The 17,374-nt window shown below is 36.2% G+C and overlaps 2 protein-coding genes and 1 long non-coding RNA gene across 4 annotated transcripts in view; 2 read left to right on the top strand and 1 right to left on the bottom strand.

Annotated features, from left to right (window-relative positions):
- Positions 1-4,162, bottom strand: part of ermp1 (endoplasmic reticulum metallopeptidase 1) — a 17,015-nt gene extending 12,853 nt beyond the window's left edge. The window contains 2 exon segments of the mRNA XM_016470270.1: positions 2,333-2,637; positions 3,845-4,162. Coding sequence (XP_016325756.1) covers positions 2,333-2,637; positions 3,845-4,104 — 565 coding nt within the window. The 5' untranslated portion in view covers positions 4,105-4,162.
- Positions 4,163-7,923: 3,761 nt separating this feature from the next.
- On the top strand, positions 7,924-11,173 carry LOC107675712 (vitelline membrane outer layer protein 1-like). The gene is made up of 5 exons (XM_016470125.1): positions 7,924-8,121; positions 9,097-9,230; positions 9,376-9,489; positions 10,691-10,869; positions 10,985-11,173. The coding sequence occupies exons 1-4, from the start codon at positions 7,924-7,926 to the stop codon at positions 10,866-10,868; spliced, it is 624 nt and encodes a 207-aa protein (XP_016325611.1). The 3' UTR covers position 10,869; positions 10,985-11,173.
- Positions 11,174-15,399: 4,226 nt separating this feature from the next.
- On the top strand, positions 15,400-16,948 carry LOC107675728 (uncharacterized). Of its 2 annotated transcripts, none has more exons than XR_001632628.1 (4): positions 15,400-15,543; positions 15,783-15,912; positions 16,198-16,255; positions 16,436-16,948. It is a non-coding gene; the product is annotated as an uncharacterized LOC107675728 (long non-coding RNA). The 2 variants fall into 2 exon arrangements; XR_001632629.1 differs by lacking the exon at positions 15,400-15,543 and adding an exon at positions 15,558-15,666.
- Positions 16,949-17,374: the final 426 nt, after the last annotated feature.

The raw sequence follows: 17,374 nt of genomic DNA, 5'->3' as shown, positions 1-17,374 counted from the left end.
ACACACACACACACACACACACACACACACACACAGGTGTTTATTAATCACACAGCATCTTCAGTTATTACTCACACACTAGTGTTAGGCATGCACACAAATCTCGAAACACAATTAAATGTATAAATATATAAAACCATTAATATGCAAGATGCATAAATAGCATATACATGATGCATCTGTGTATGTAAAATACAACACAATTAAATCCTGGAACAACTTTCCCATTGATCAAATGCAGCCCTAATTCAAACCCAAATCATAAACGGCCAATAAAATCAGTCCAAGCATGACAGAACTACAACGCTGCTGTTAGACGCAAGCCTGAATCACTTACAGTCACTTAATTAAACACTCATGTGACTTTTTCATCATCAGCAGCAGGTCTTTTGACCAGACTGAGACTCTCATGAGAATTGTTACAGTCAAATACAGTCAGTGAGGTTTGCTGTGCTGTGGTTGGTGTTTGTGGTTGAAAGCAGGAATGAAGTTCAAGGCAAACTGATCCCAGCATGCAAATACACACACACAAGCCGTTTGTGTTCAGTTTCACTTCCTAAATTTCTAAGGATCAGGATTTTAGGACAAAGGTGACAGCGGAATGAACAGCACTGATATCACTAGTGCATTAGTAATAGAGATTAAATAATGCAAATAATGTAATGTGCCCATCCATATACAACCAACATCAGGCACAAACACAGTGAAAAATGAGAAAGACATGAGACACGAGTCAAAGAACACCGACACCGAACACAATGAAACCTTAAACTGCTCGATCTGATCACTGTCACTCTGAACAACAGCAAACACAACAAATAAACAGAGCTGAAGGACGCCTATGAAGAAATATGGATTTCCACAGAAGACACTCTCAATTTATGACATCATGTCAAGAAGTATCTCCAAAAATGATGAGTCCAAGAACAGTCTGTTCTAGAAACCCAGTCACACATGAGATCTCTTTAATATCTCAGTTACTTCTCCAAGACAGAATTGAGATTAAACAGAGCAAACAGAGAGTCTCCTGCATCTCAGATGTTTCTACTGAGAAGAAGACCCTAGTAATCTCACGTGTTTCAACAATGTCTCAAACTGTGCTCAGATTCGCTTAAAGATACCCAATCTGCTCAATATGAACTCAAACATTTCTCATCAAACGATCTCAGCTGCTGCACATTCATTTTATAGCTCTTATTCGACAACTAGAGACCTACTTAAGGAGGTACTTCTGAGACAAAGGTAAGTGATTCTCAATTATGTCTCGTTTAAGTCTCATAAGAGCAACTTCTGAGCAATAACATTTTACTGAGTTAACTCTCTGACTTCATGAATCTTCATGATTTTCATTGCAGGTTTTTTAGGAGAAACATCTAAGAGAAAGTTAAATCCTTTGTGATTCTCGTTTAGGTCTCATTTAAGACTCATAAGCTATAAAAGAGCAACTTCTGAGCAAAAACAATCTATTTAGTCAACTCTCTGCTTTTGTGACACTGATTTTCAGTGCAGGTTTTTATAAGCAATATCTGAGACAAAGGTAAATACCTAATGTGATTCTCAATTATGTCTCGTTTAAGTCTCATAAGAGCAACTTCTGAGCAATAACATTTTATTGAGTCAACTCTTTGCCTTCATGAAGCTTCATTATTTTCAGTATACATTTTTTAGGAGAAACATCTGAGACAAAGTTAAATACTTTGTGGTTCTCGTTTAAGTCTCATTTAAGACTCATGTTATGAAAGAGCAACTTCTGAGCAAAAACATTTTAGTGAATTAACTCTTTCCATTAAAGCTTCATGATTGTCAGGCCAGGTTTTTAGGAGAAACATCTGAGACAAAGGTGAATGTGGTTCTCAATTATGTCTCATTTAGGTCTTACAAATTATGAAAGAGCAACTTCTGAGCAATAACATTTTATTAAGTTATCTCTTTCCCTTAATGATCTTCAGTGCAGTTTTTCAGGAGAAAAACTTGAGACAAAAGTAAATATTTAATGTGGTTCTCAATTATGTCTCATTCAAGTCTCGTAGGTTATGAAAGAGCGACTTATTTTATCTTTTATTATCCTTCACTTAATCAAGCTTCATCATTTTTACTGAAAGAAACTTTCATAAAATTGGAACATAAAGTTGACATTGTATCAACGTTGAAACTTAAATGAGACGTAACCGAGAACTCTATTAAGTCTCACCCGCTCAGAAAGCTAAATTAAGGGAGAAACATCTGAGACAAACTTCATTAAATCATAAAAACTCAAGGGTTCTTGAGCTATGAAACAACAAACGTTCTCGGTTCATTTGTGAAGCGTTGATTAAACGTTGTAAATACGTACCCAGACTGTTTGCCACTGAGTCAAAGTGGCAGTTTGCGAGCATGAAGTGCTGCGCCGTAGTTTTGGGCTCTAGTTTGACCGCGATGTTGGTCACGCGGTCATAATAGCTGGTGAAGCCACCCAGAAAGTCGATGCTGAAGGATCCAGTGGGCCGCTGGACGTCCACGGTGATGGAGTGAGGACCGGTCTTGCTCTCAGTCCGGATCTGCTCGATCTGATCCAGCAGGTAGTTCACCGTCGTGATCTCGTTCTCTGGACTTCCGACGGTCCGCGGCCCGACGCTCGTGATCCGCTCCAAATGCTTCCTGATACACACACATCACAACAGAACACAACTTTACAACTATTCTGTATTCTATGTTATTGTTTATTTATTTATTTATTTACCTGTCTATAGATTATGAGTTTTGTTCTCAATGAGTTCTGTTATTTAATTGCAGCGAAGAAGCCAAATATAGTTTATTTGTACCGGTGTATGACAATAAAGATTACTCTATTCTACTCTATTCTATTTTAAATGCACGAATTAAATGCTCACAATAAAATCATGACATTTCATTTAATACCAACATATCATTCATTCAGTATATGCAAAAATAATACTGAAAATATCCTCGTTATCACCTCAATTTTATATATATGAGTGTGTGTGTGTGTGTGTGATTTATTTATAATATAATGATTTTTTTTTTAATTATTACAATTTTTGTTTATTTTATATATTATATTTTTTACTATGTTCCTCTGTTTAATCAAATCCAAACAGACATATATTAATGACTTTTAATCCTCATATTATTCATTTGAAAAGTTATTGATAAGTATTTCTTATAAGTATAGCCAATATCATTGGTTGAAAGAGAAACATATATTGATAATCATAAGTTACTTTAAAAATTGTTTTGTCTTGTTTTAAACATACAACTCATTAAATGAGATAACATTTGATTAAGTTCATGCTTAAAACAAGATTTAATTAGTTCAAATTAAAAGATCTTTATTTTATGTTCATTGCATGTCACCTTCATGTTTGCTGTATGGCAAAAATATTCCTAGTTACACTGAAAATAAACCCCTCAAATGATTTTAAAATGTTTTTGTGTGTTATCAAAACCGTATTAACGCTTTAAAGTTAATAAATATTTCTCATAAATCATAAAGCCAGTTAATCCAATAAATCAGAGTTACTGTTGTCATAGTAATACAGTGATATATTGTATCAGTTAACTGTCATCAGTAACCAGAGTAACAATAACAGTCGAGTAAATAAACAAATTACTTGAGTATTTTGTTTCTATTTATAACACATTAAAAATATAATTAACTTATTTTATGATAAACAATAAAATGTCTACATTTTTTATTCTATGAGTTTAAAGTCTATCACATCATAAACGATCGTGATATATTATAAAACACTACAGTACTTTATACCATGGCATTATGCTGATTTACCATGGTATTACCGTAGTTAACAGCAAAGTACCCTGACTGCACCATGGTAAAGTGTACCTGGCCCGGAGCGCGTTGAAGAGTCCCGGGCTGCTGATGATGAGCTGCTGCAGTGAGAGCAGAACCAGAAGCCACAGCAAACACACGAACCCGAGCAGCAGCAGCACAGCGGAACTCTCGCCCAGCAGCCCAGCGCTCACTTCCGGTTTGTGTTTGCGCCTCCGGAGCCCGTTCAGCGCGGCCGCCTCCTCGCCACAGTCCGGCTGCTTCTGCTGCTTCTGTTGGGCTCTGATTCTGCGGACCGTAGAGTCTCTCTCCATCTTTACTGCTGCTGCTCCTGCTGCCTGCTGCTATCAGCGTGCACGGAAGCGGCAGAGGGACAAGCTTCCTCAGACACGATGGGAGGGGCCATTGTCACAAACCCCGCCCACATGCGCAGAGCCCCGCCCTTTCTCGTTATTAGCGTATTACCGCCACCTACTGAGTAGTTTCACACCATTATGAAAATAATTAATCTTGTTTTATAATAAATTAACTAATTAATAATAACCTTTTATATTTTATAAAACTGCATTCTTCTAAATAGTACATTTTTGTTTTTAACTTATATTTCCATACAAATATATATATATATATATATATATATAAAATAAAACATTATTTTATATCCTATTATCCTCTATTACCTTTCTACATTGATGATATATGTGTGGAAGTTGTAACCCTTTTAATGCACACAAATATAATTATTTAAATAAACTGTGCTACACATGAAAAACACTGTATTGTTGGATTTTATACACAGTAGTTTAAGGTATAGATTAAAATAATATACCCCACAGTTCATGTAGTTTATAATGGTTTGTTTTCATTCACCCTTTCTGTTCAACTGCCAGAACAAAGAGATACAATTCAGCAAAATTATTTAGAACCACATTTTTAAAAGATGGTACATTCTGAAGATTTTTTAATTTGATACTACAGAACATCACTTGCAATAAATAGTCAATTTTTGGAAACTGCAAATAACTGCAAATAGCAAAGCACTGTAAAACTATCAATTCTCCCAGCAGTTCAGAGTGAAGCTGAAAGATTATTGATGATGGTTGATTGCTGCAATCAGACTGTAATCCATTAATTAAACGTGTGAATGTGTGAAAAGAATAGACAAAGTTACACTCTTTGTTTACATTAATTCTACCATGTACAACATTGGTTCATTTCACGTCGTATTTGACTAAAGTAATAATTCTAATTGTCTAATTAGAGTCTAATTGATTCTGTAACAGCTCCGGTGTTTGTGATTCATTTAAATGAACCGACTCTTATGACTCATAAGATTGTGAATCGGCTCAGTGCATTTATAAGTTGTCAAATTTATTTCACCCCAAATAAATAAACACATAATGACCTCACAGTCTGATAAACAGCAGTGGAAGCTAGAGATTACTGTTTATACATTTTTAAATATGGATATTTTTCTTACAAAAACACATGGATTTGCTTTAGGAGGCTTTTATGACTTTTTATGATGGATGGATGCACTTTATTGGACTTCTATTGGACTAGTGAAAAATAACACCCATTCACTGCAATTATAAAGCTTGGAAGAGCCAGGACATTTTTTAATATAACTCCAATTGGACTCGTCTGAAAGTAGAAAGTCATATACACCTAGGATGACTTGAGGGTTAGGGTTAGGGTTAGTAAACACTACTAAATTTGCGAGCATGAATCATGGGGTAATTTTAATTTTTGGGTGAACTATCCCTTTAAAGGGGTCATATGATGTTGCTGCTAAAAAGAACATTATTTGGTGTATTAGGTGTAATGAAATATGTTTATGCGGTTTAAGGTTCAAAAAACACGGTATTCAGAACAGCCGGCATTGTAGTCTACTCTCCCAGGATCAGGAAACAGTCCTCCATAAAATGTGCTGCACACTAGAGCTGCACAATTAATCGAATTTCTTGTAACACTCCAAAGAGAAAGGACAAATTTAAATCGCATCATATGACCAATTTAAATTCAGTTTCAACTAAATCTTCTCTTTCACTTCCACTTGATTTGTGTATATAGTGCATGTATATAGTGCATATTTAAGGTAGCAATGCAATACATAATATCATATTTATTAATATTAATAATATGACTATATCTTTAGTCAGTATGGGAGGGGGAAATCCTGGCCATACCCAGCTAGGAAAAAAATTATAAAAGCGCTGATGTTCATTTAGTGGTAATAAGTGGTATTCAGGAACTGTGAATAAATTACTGAACAAATTACTGCAAAATAATAATAATAATAATAATAATAATATCACAGCTGTAATAACATCCTCAATCTGAACTTATCACACCAGTCCTCAGGTCCTTACACTGGCTTCCAGTTAGCGTAATAATCAAGGAACTTTGCTGCCATACCATGAGTGCAGCAGGCGCAATGATATTACACAGCGCCTGAAAATAGGCTAACTTCCATCAACATAACCAACGTGACTACCTGCTTGCACAGAGAGCGTGCTGGGGACTATTTTCAGGCGCTGCGTAAAATGCACTTCCTGGGAATGAACAGTGAACTTTAACATTTATGAGCAATACTTTCATCCATGCTACCCTAAACTTAGTTACATTTCTGAGGGCATATTTTAATCCTAAATTCTCAAAAATAATGTTTTTTTTACTGGCAGTGATGGTTCAATGAAGAATCTTTTGAGATCTGTAGAAACACAAAAGTTTCTTTATAGAAGAAAAAGGCTCATTAGATTATTGAATTATTCTTCACACTAATAAATTAATGATTCTTTCAGGAACTGTTCCCTGAAAGGTTTTCAAAATGTGGAATCACTGCAAAAAAATATATGTATGTATTAAGAGTGTAACATATGTATTAAAATGTCTTCATTTACCTTGAGATGGCACTATTTGCAAAATATTACAGTAGCCATAATCCTGAATAGAGATCTGCCCATCAGAAAAATGGAAAATGAGCTATAAGATCCAATATCATACTGTGTATCACACACACATTTCAATCATATCACCTACAGTAATCATCTGCATGAGATATTTGTGATCAGATCCAGATGATTGCAGCTTGCGGCTATATTTTTGATGTTATTGTTTTGAAGTTTCATCAGCTGGAAACGGAAGAACTCGACCTGGGAAGTGGAGAGTCATGTGACCTCATTGCTCTCGTATCATGAACTCGAGCTGGTGTTCAGTGTTGATTTCTGCTCACAGTATCTGTTTAATATTAATATTGAGAACTCATCAATCAAAGCTGTTTCAAAGGGCTCATGCTTTTACTGGCAATGAGCAGCATTTGAGCTGATTGTGTTCACATGCAGATCATTGACTTTAATATCCACAATCATTTTAGTTTTGAATAATTTGTCTGATTACTTGCTGGAACAATAATAATGATAAACAGATTTTTTTTTTTAGTTAATTGATCCGATATATATGATATATATTCTTGTTTTTATGTTGTTGTTTTTTTCAGAAGACATATTCAGCAGTCAAGAAAATACTTTATGATAGCTATTTAAATTCTCACTGTGCCCGTCAGAAGAAAGACAGTCATACGGTTTGGAACGACACGAGGGAGAATAAATGAGGACTGAATTTACATTTTTAACCAAACTGTTCCTTTAACTCGTGCTTACTTGCAAGCATTGATATTTACATCAGGAAATGTCAGTAAACCTGTACGCAAATGCCCGGCATTTTCTCCACTGTTAAATATTTCTGTCTGAATCATTAAAGATATAAAGTCAAACAAGCAACTCAGTATTTTAGAGGCATATTACCAAGTAAAACACTTTGTATGGTCACTAACGGTCAAACATAGGCCTGCAGATATTTTTGTTGGATCAGTGTTTGTATTTTTGCAGGTTATTTCCGAGCACTCAGAGCTGCGCTGATTGGTTTGAAGCAGGATGTCATAACACTGATGAACTGTATAAATGCATATGAAGAAGTACTGATCGGCTCAATAAAGAAAGTGACAGGTTCTGCTGACAGACCACAGACGACCCAGAAAGAAACAAACAACTGTTGCCTTTACTGGGGTGTTTACTAAACCAAACAGAATTCATTTCAGCAGTATTTTTATTGATAAGGCCAGTGCTGCAGCGATGCATCTCTTCCTTTCTGTGCTGTTAGTCATTAATGGGCTGCATGTAAGTGTTCAGACCGCAGGAAGACGTTCTGCGCAAAGCGTCAACAGATATTACAGATCGCGGCTGACTGTGTCCAATGGGATGAACTGGGGGTCGTGGGGGCTTAAGGACATGTGTCCGAGTGGAACGTATGCCGCAGGGTTCAGTCTGAAGGTAAGTCGGGCTTACTTAACTGAATTACAGTAATTATGGGGGTTTCTTAGTGGTTAAACGTGTGAACTGGTGACTGAAGGTTCAGTCGCTGTTATTAATTCATATCCACACTGTAAAAAAAAATCTGTGGTTGCCAGAACTTCACCGTAAAAAATATGGTAGCAACATTTTAGGTTTTACAGACTTAACTTAAATTCACAATAAAATACCGTATTTCATTAACTGATGTAATGTTAATAAACCAACATATTGAAGTGTTAATATCTGTTTTGAACCATTGTAATGCACTGATAACCACCAAAAACTGGTGGTGATGAGAAAGTCACATGATGAACCAAAGCTCATCACAAACAGCTTTTCTACGAGCTGCGGAGGGCAATACTGATATATAGAAGGTGCACAGCGTCATTCACACAAACACTAAACCCCATCACGGTGACACACATGATACTGAAATAATGCAATAAACATTAATTTAACAACATTAGATGTAAGATTAAACCCTAGTGTACACAACTGATAAGAAAAAACTAAGAAAAAACATGTTATTTAAACAAAAAAAAATCAAATATGGAGCGTCATGCAGGGAATTCTGGGAGTGTCAATTTACGGTTTTTCACTGTAAATTATACAATGACTTTTTCTTTTTCACTTCCAAAAACGTGTGTTTTTTTAAACAGTATCTTACTGTAAAATTACATTAAATGTAATTACATTTATTCACTGAATATAGTATGGAAACTCACTGTTAACCAGTTAACAGGTTTTTACTGTAGCATTTTTACAGTCTTTTACTGTTAAAATCACAATCATTTTTTACAGTGCAGGTATCTCCAGGGAACTGCACCTGCTTAAGATTTCTTAATACTAAAGAACATGAAGATGAATGTTACTATGGGTTGTGTTCGAGTTATCTCTAAAACACTGCTTGTGTCTCTCTCTCTCAAATGGTGGATTGTCTTTTTTTTTTTTAAGGTTGGTGAACCTTCCTATGGTTTTTGGGATGATAACAAAGGACTCACTGGGATTCGTCTTCACTGTATCCGCCCATCGAGAGCCTCATTGGGCTTATATGAGGACTACGCCTCAGTTCAGTCAGAAGTAGGAGGGTAATGGCTCAGATTCTGAGTAATAAAACCAGTTAAAGCAGGTTTATTAAGAATTCTTACATTAAGGGTTAGAAACGGCTACAAATGAAATGATTTTCTTGAAAATAATAATATACTTGATCAATAAAACTCTGTTTTTCCACAGCTGGGGTCAGTGGACAGAAATCAAATGGTGTCCTTGTTGTTTCTTGACTGCTTTTCAGCTGAGAGTTGAATCTTTCCAAGGAATTGGAGACGACACGGCCGCAAACAACATCAGGTGAGTATGTGGTGGTATAAGTCATATTGTTTTTTGTTGTTAAATCTGTATAATTAATATCACTGAATGTGAGCATGGCTGTGCTTGTGCACAGAGATGATCACATGACTGACATTCAAAACAAGAGCAAACCTGTGTGATATTGCTTTTATACAACAGTTCAATAAACAATAAATTAAAGGGGTCATGAATTACTTTTGTTTATTTTATAATGTTAGTGAGTCTAAGAGGCGACGATGAAGAAGTAGGCATTGATCTGTCTGTGCAAGCAGTCCGGTGCCTATTACATAATAAAGAGGAGGCAGTGAAAAACGAGTCATTTTGGCAATAAACCCCGTTTTTGGACTAACAAAGTTTTAAAGAGATAATTCACCCAAAAATGACAATTCTGTCATCATTTACTCGCCCTCAAGAATGTGGGTAACCAAACAGATGCCGCAGTATGGAAATAATACAATGAAAATCAATGGCTCCTGTCAAATGTTTGTTCACCAACCTTCTTCAAAATATCTTCTTTTGTGCTCAACAGAAGAAAAAGACTCATTCAGGTTTGGAACGACTAGAAGGTGAATAAATGATGACAGAATTTTTATTTTTGGGTGGACTTTCCCTTTACGTTCTGAAACTTACAGTATGTTTTTACAGTGCAATGACCTCTTATATGTCAAAAGATCAGGGGAAATTTGATTTCTAAATTCATGACCACTTTAATATCAAGTAACTTTTACTTCAGACAAAAATTCGCCAGTTAGTTCATATATTTCTTCTCCTCCAATGCCATTTACTCACTAGTGAGAGAAACCCGCTCTGAGCGGTCACAGAGCGAGAGAAAACACAAGCACTCTGACTTTCACAAACCCGCTCCGTTTCTTCACGGAGTCAGAAACACAGTGAAAAGTCTCAGTGCTGTGACTAAATATCAGCACTCTTGGAACACTGCTCGACCAATCAGATTCGAGGAGCAGAACTTACTTGTATAAACCGAACCATCAAACACAGACCTGGTAAAACTGCATTGGGTTCCAAGATTTAATTACTATTAATTACTTGATAACTATTAATTACTATTTAATGATAAAAATGGGTAAGCTGAACATAATGAATTTACATGTGACAAAAAAAAAACAAAAAGAAGAAACATTTTGTGAGTATTGATTATTTTATAATTATCAAAATATTGTCACATCTGAATTTTCTCCAGATTCAAATGCAGTGGAGGGTCTTTGCTACACGGTGATGGCACAAGCTGGGGCGAGTGGGGCGAATGGGGCCCAACTTGTCAAGGAAGAGCGATTTGTGGTATCAAGACGCGGATAGAAGAGCCGGGAAGTGGAGACAACACCGCTCTCAATGACGCGCACATGTACTGCTGTGATTAAGGTGATGTGATCGCAGTCAAACATTCAGACTACAAAGCAACTTCACATAAACCACTGTTTGTTTGTTTGATTACACAATCGAAGTGCTGACTTAACTGGGTTCGCTTTTCTTTCAGATGTGAAAGGACGACCTCAAGAACAGAGAGAAGATCAAATGGATCATAATAATTGATTATGAGTCTGATGAACTAACATGTCACCGTGTCATGTAATAGTTTAATGTGCAGTCAGCAGGTCATGACGGCTTACTAGACATCCTCCCACTTATTACACAGCTACTTACTAATAAATTAATAAATAGATATGAAATATTGATTTGAGTTTTTATTCTTTCATGTAGATTAGAGATTTTTTCATTTTCTTGCCTTAGCTGGAGACTCCTGATCGGGCACCAAATATCAGCATTAACGTTTCTATCTAAAAACACAGGTGTCCAACTGGAACATACGCCGCAGGGTTTAGACTCAGAGTAAGTCAGGCATTGATGGTTCCATGAAGAACCTTTAATAAAAATAAAGGTTCCAGAAGGTGGCTTTTGCAGCAATGCCATAGAATAACCATTTTTGGCTCCCCAAAGATCCTTTCATTAAACAGCTTTTTAAAGGATCACATGAGAGTTCACAACGGAGAAAACCCGTTCACATGCACTCGGTGTGGAAAGAGTTTTGTATCCAGAAGCTTTCATCAGCTCTCTCACACTGGAGTGCAATCATTCAGCTGTGATCAGTGTGAGAAAACCTTTGTTGTGGCTTCACACTTAAGAAGACACCTTAAACTTCCTGCTGGTGTGAAGCCTCATGTTTGTTCGTTTTGTGGAAAGAGTTTTGCACATCTGCAAAGTTTTAAATAACACCAGAGTATTCATACTGGAGTGAAACCTCATTTGTGCTTTGACTGCGGGAAGAGCTTTATTACAGCCAGCACTTTAAAAAACCATCAGAGGATTCACACTGGAGAGAAACCGTACAAGTGCTCACACTGCGGAAAGAGTTTCACTCACTCATCAACCTTGAGAAAACATGAGAGAACTCATACTGGAGAGAAGCGTACTGGTGCTCTTCATGTTGTGGGAGTTTTTGCTTAATGTCCACTCCGGGTTCATCTTTTGCTAGGTCATTATTGCAAAATATTATCTGTTTATACCCTGTTCTTCTTAAATCTTTTATTAGTATCCACCACAGACCTTATTTCAAAAACCTATCATATTCAGGAATGTTCATGTTCTTAGGAAACTTTCCATTATAAAGAAACTTTTGTTGTTTAAAAAAAAAAAAAAAAAGTTCTTTGTTGGCACTGATGGTTCTATAAAGAACCTTTAACATCCATGGAACCTTTCCATTCCACAAAAGGTTCTTTAGATCATTAAAATGTTCTTCACACTAATGCAATGCAGCCCTGGCTGATATAAAAAGAAAGAAAAGCAGTCAGACCAGTTCATGAATGATCTGTCACTTTGTGCGTCACTGAAGCTGTGCTAAATATTTTCTGTCATTTCCTGGTTGAGTCAGATGATCTTTGTTGTGATTACTGGATATCAGGTTTGATGTTTCTCCATGCATTTAAATGAACAAATAGAAGTATAGGAATACTAATAGAACTAAAAAAGGAATAAATATTTACAGAGCTCTGTCAACTCATACAAGTTTTGAGACGTGGATTTAGGTGAGTGTGAATGCTGTCGAATATATGAAATTGCATTGCATTTCTAGATACAGATTATGATTTTGCACAGTTCTAATTTAAGCTAAAACATTTTTAAATTACAAACTATATTACAGAATTTGAGTGAAGAGTTAAAGTGTGTCACTCTTTCGGTTTGATTTGAGAATATTTTAAAGATCCTCTTGTTTGCTTCATTAAGCAAGAAAATCTGACTCTTTACGGGAGTTCAGATAATCAATAATGACTCATTTGCATACACTTTAATTATATCTGACCAATAAGTGGTGACCTGTAAATACTTTTTGTCTTTGTTTTTCAAAATTCAAAATTTACTCAATTTACATGTTTACATTTTTAATGTGTTTTTTTTTTTCTGAGATGTTTTTTTTTTTTTGGTTGCTTGTTATTGTTTAATAACTAACAAATACAACTAATTAATAACACAAAAGTTCACAAAAATGTTCTCAGATTTTCAATGTGGTCTCAAACGTTTGGACTCTGTAATGCTATTGTTATTCAGTCTGAATTACAGGTTTAATTAGCAATATTTTATATCTTCTGCAGCTCTTGTGCATTCAGTCTCCTCTGAAACTTGAGAAATGAGTTTTATGATGTACAAACAGTAAAATGTCAAGAAAACAAAAAGAAATTACAGCAGAAAGTGCAACTGAAAAGACTGAAATGCAGAGAAAAGAAACTGCACTGAGAAATGAAGTCAAACTTGCACAGCAGGAAAAACCAACAAAGGGAGGAAAAGAAAATGCCTGTGGATCCAGAGAACATCTAAAAGTGCACAAGCTGAACAGCATTGAAATATTTCAACCAAATTGTAAGAAAACACACATATCTAATAATAATAATATCATATATCTCATGATATGGATGTTTATGATAAGAAGAGTCGAAAGCATTGAAATACAGTTTCTAATCTTGTTTTCATTTTTTCTTCCAGTTTCTCTTAATCAAGAAAGCCCTGCGTGTCTTTCTGATGCGACAGAAAAATTCAAAGATGAGGTAAGAAATCCCCAATTCATACATACAGGGAATTAATCTGTATAAATCACAATTTAAATCTTGATATTGTGTTTTCTCTTTAGAAAGCTGCAGTTGATCTAACTGGCAGAATGCTCTTCAAATCACTTTCAGTCAATGATTCAGAATGAGATTGGAATACAAAATGTTTTTTGTTTGTTTTTTACCTGTAGATTATTTATCTACTGTCATAAATGAGGTCAAGTGTCTTGTTCAAGTGCACAATGATCACTGTTTTTGAGCTGCTTGAACCAAAAGATCACCAGAGATTTTGTGTCTGTATTATTTTTACTGAAAGATTCTTTGTGAAAGTGTTAGTGTCTATACCTGAACAAGTGCCTATGTTTTAGTCATTCTGCCCATGGTAGAATTTATTGCAATACTTCAGTGTTTTTTGTTTTGTTTATTGTTGATGTTGGTTTTGCACTGCAGCAGTGCGCAATAAACATTATACGACAAATGTGTCCTAGCCTGTCACAAAGAAATGTGTAAAACTAAGATGCATTTTTTTTTAAATGAGCATATGGTGGTTTTGTAACTGTAAAACACAGTTGATTTACACCTCCAGCAGTATGTTCCAGAATTTCTATAACTATACTTTCATAAGTTTTGCATTGCATTATCAGGATGTTCTTGCTGGTCTATAGAATATAATACAACCAATGAAAAATACAGGTACTTTAAAAGCTAATTATTTACAAGTATTGTAATGAAATCAGCAAAGATAAGAACATGAAAATAAGACTTGAACAAACTGTTATTTTCACGTTCAACCACTAGATAGCAGAAATTAATATTTAGTCTGTTTTATGGAACACAACATTCTCAGAAATAGGCTATAAAACTCAGTCCAGTAACAGAGGTGGGCTATATAATAAGTAGGCTACACAAATATTTTAAACGTTCTATATGGGGCACAACCTAAGATGATACAACTTGACAAAAAACAACAACAACAACACTTTACTTGCAGGACGGGTTGCCAGTTCGCAGAAAACACAGCATGCTGCAGCCATTGAAACCAGCAAACGAACTGGGTCAGAGATCGCATTCTACCCGACCTATAAAGCCTCGGCATCCATCTAAAAATCTCCATGAGCAGAAGCATATCACAACGCGGAGAAATCAACTTATTAATCTATCTTTCCTGCTCTGTGTCTTCAATCTGGCAACCCACGTGTGCGTCGAGTCTGATTTCAAGCGCTATCTGTCAATATTACATACTATACCTTTAAGGGCTAATTGTCAAAGTAATTTACTAGTAAGATATATGAAAAAAGATGCATGCATAAAAAATGTAATATCACTTTAATTTTTAAGCCTTGTGCCGTCTCTGCTTCAGGAGTCTATGATTTGTGTGTGTGTCTGTGTGTGCATGTGTGTGTGTGTCAGTAACTTTAATTTTTTTTTTTTAGGACTTTAAATGCATGATGCTTATCAACTTTTTTGGCACACTTGTGCTGCTCTGCTCACATAAATGGGAAGTCGTGGCCTAATGGTTAGAGAGTCGGACTCGTAACCCAAAGGTTGTGGGTTCGAGTCTCGTACTGGCAGGGATTGTAGGTGGGGGGAGTGAATGTATAGCGCTCTCTCCCACCTTCAATACCACGACTGAGGTGCCCTTGAGCAAGGCACCGAGCCCCCAACTGCTCCCCGGGCGCCGCAGCATAAAATGGCTGCCCACTGCTCCGGGTGTGTGTTCACGGTGTGTGTGTGTTCACTGCTGTGTGTGTGCACTTTGGATGGATAAATGCAGAGCACTAATTCCGAGTATGGGTCACCATACTTGGCCACATGTCACGTCACTTTTTACTCACTTAAAATAAGAACTGTCGACGTCTGCTTACTACGCGCCGGAGAACACGTAGCCTAGTCCCAGTACGTAAGAAGAAAAAATGGCATGCGGTTACTAAACTATAAACAGACAGAGATTCAGTTCTTGATCACGTTATGGGACGTCCCAAGTTAACTCCTATTTAAGGTTCGTGTAAACACTTTTTCTTTTGTAGTGATACGGATTAAACTGATCACAACAACTCTGGATTTACTGTTTCTGTGGACATTGCTTTATTTCATCGTTGTGGATCTTAAAGCTAATAATAAGGTGCTTATTTTAAAGTTGTATTGTATTTAAATGCTTTGTAAAACCTATTTATTGAAAACAATACGTTAATGCCCCGCAGTTTATTTAGCTACTACAATTTGTTCTGGAAAGCACAGAAACGAAAGAAGTAGAGGAGAGAGATGAAGAGGAGGAGGAGGGAGGAAGATTCACAAGCCAGTGGATCAAAACCAGCAAATGCGGAGAAACTTGTTAAATGGAACAGTATGCGTGATCTGAAACCAGACTGTGAGTATTTAATAGCTCTGATGAATGCTTGAAGAAGAGATTAAGACTTGAGCAGAAATCACAGTGAATCCAAACAGTGGTATAATCAGTCACTTTTTAGTTGCTTGCAATTTTTTTGTGTATCATTGGAGTAACTTGAAGTTATAAACAGAGAGCAGATAACTTTTTCTTACTCCCCTTTACGTTATCATCGTCTTCATACACCTTTCCTAACATGCAATAATTCATCCAGCACATAAAAACTATATGAGGATAATTATAAGCAGTATTATTTTGCATCTTCAGTCTCTCATGATGCAGAAAAACCTGAGAGTCATTCTGATGTATCTCAATCAAAGACGAGGTGAGTGATTCATGTACCGAGACAGACTCAAGACTAAGCTGAAGTTTTAAATATTTTAAGATGTGTTCAGCTGATCTTCAGTAGCTCAAATGTTTCTCAGATGCTGATCAGTGAAATGTCAAGTGAAACGCCTCTCTTTCTCTCTCTCTCTGGCTTTATTTTCTCTTTTGTGTATTAAAGTGTCCTCCAGCAGATCATCTGAACACCAACAAGACAAACCTCTATGAATCTCTCACGTTTCTTCAAATGGAGCTGAAGTAGTTCATTGGGCCTGGGCCCGGCTCCATCCAATCAGGAGCTTGGTCCACACCCTGGTCCCACGCCTAATAACAACCGGCTGCAAAAATGCTGCACTGTTCAATTCAGCTCCAGATTTTGAGGGAGATTTAGCTCTTTGGCAGCTTGGTATGAAAACCCCACTTGTTATTTAGAAAGTAGAGAGAATGTAAGTCTTTAAGGGAATTTTCTGTATTGATTTTTTACAGGTGTACTTGGAATTTTGCATTTCATTGCATTGTCTTTTAGGGTTGTCCGTAGAATTAATGGATAATGTCCTGGCACAAGGATTTTTTTTTTTAAACAGTACTTGCTGTTTTCTCTGCGCACACAGAGAGCACATATCAGACATTACTGAACTGAATTCACTTTCGGGTCTCATCATGCTTAGACATATACAACCAAAATTAAGTGAAATATCTGAACCTCTGCTTCGTCCCAATTCGCCTACTTATACTATGCCCTAAAAGTATGTACTCTTTTTGTGAAGAAAAAGTACATACTTTTGAGTATGTAGAAGAATAGTAGGCAAGCTTTGGACATAGGCAACTACTTCGTCATAGCTGCTTCTTTAACGGACGCTCTGTTGCTTAGTTAGGTGCATTCTGTCACTGTTTAAACTGCCCTGTCAATCATCTTATCACAGTTAACATCATCCACATTTCGTTTAATTTGATTTCCTACCGTATTGGAGAAAAATTAAGAGGTACGTTGATCTGCTAGTCGCAGGACTATCATGCCCAGAACTCTGCTCATGTGTTTGCATAATGATGCATTTAAAAGTTCGTATCATTATAAATGTTTATAGTGTTGCTGCAGATGAAATATAACGTGGATAACATT

This window comes from Sinocyclocheilus anshuiensis, unplaced genomic scaffold (assembly GCF_001515605.1).
Source record: "Sinocyclocheilus anshuiensis isolate Anshui unplaced genomic scaffold, SAMN03320099.WGS_v1.1 scaffold708, whole genome shotgun sequence".
Lineage (NCBI taxonomy): Eukaryota > Metazoa > Chordata > Actinopteri > Cypriniformes > Cyprinidae > Sinocyclocheilus > Sinocyclocheilus anshuiensis.
The sequence above is the reverse complement of the archived record's forward strand: the minus strand, read 5'-3'. Positions and strand labels throughout refer to the sequence as shown.

Coding starts and splice junctions, on each gene's coding strand:
- LOC107675712 (XM_016470125.1), top strand. CDS start 7,924: ATGCATCTCTTCCTTTCTGTGCTGTTAGTCATTAATGGGCTGCATGTA. Junction 8,122..9,096: donor CCGCAGGGTTCAGTCTGAAG/GTAAGTCGGGCT, acceptor TTTTTTTTTAAG/GTTGGTGAACCTTCCTATGG. Junction 9,490..10,690: donor ACGGCCGCAAACAACATCAG/GTGAGTATGTGG, acceptor AATTTTCTCCAG/ATTCAAATGCAGTGGAGGGT.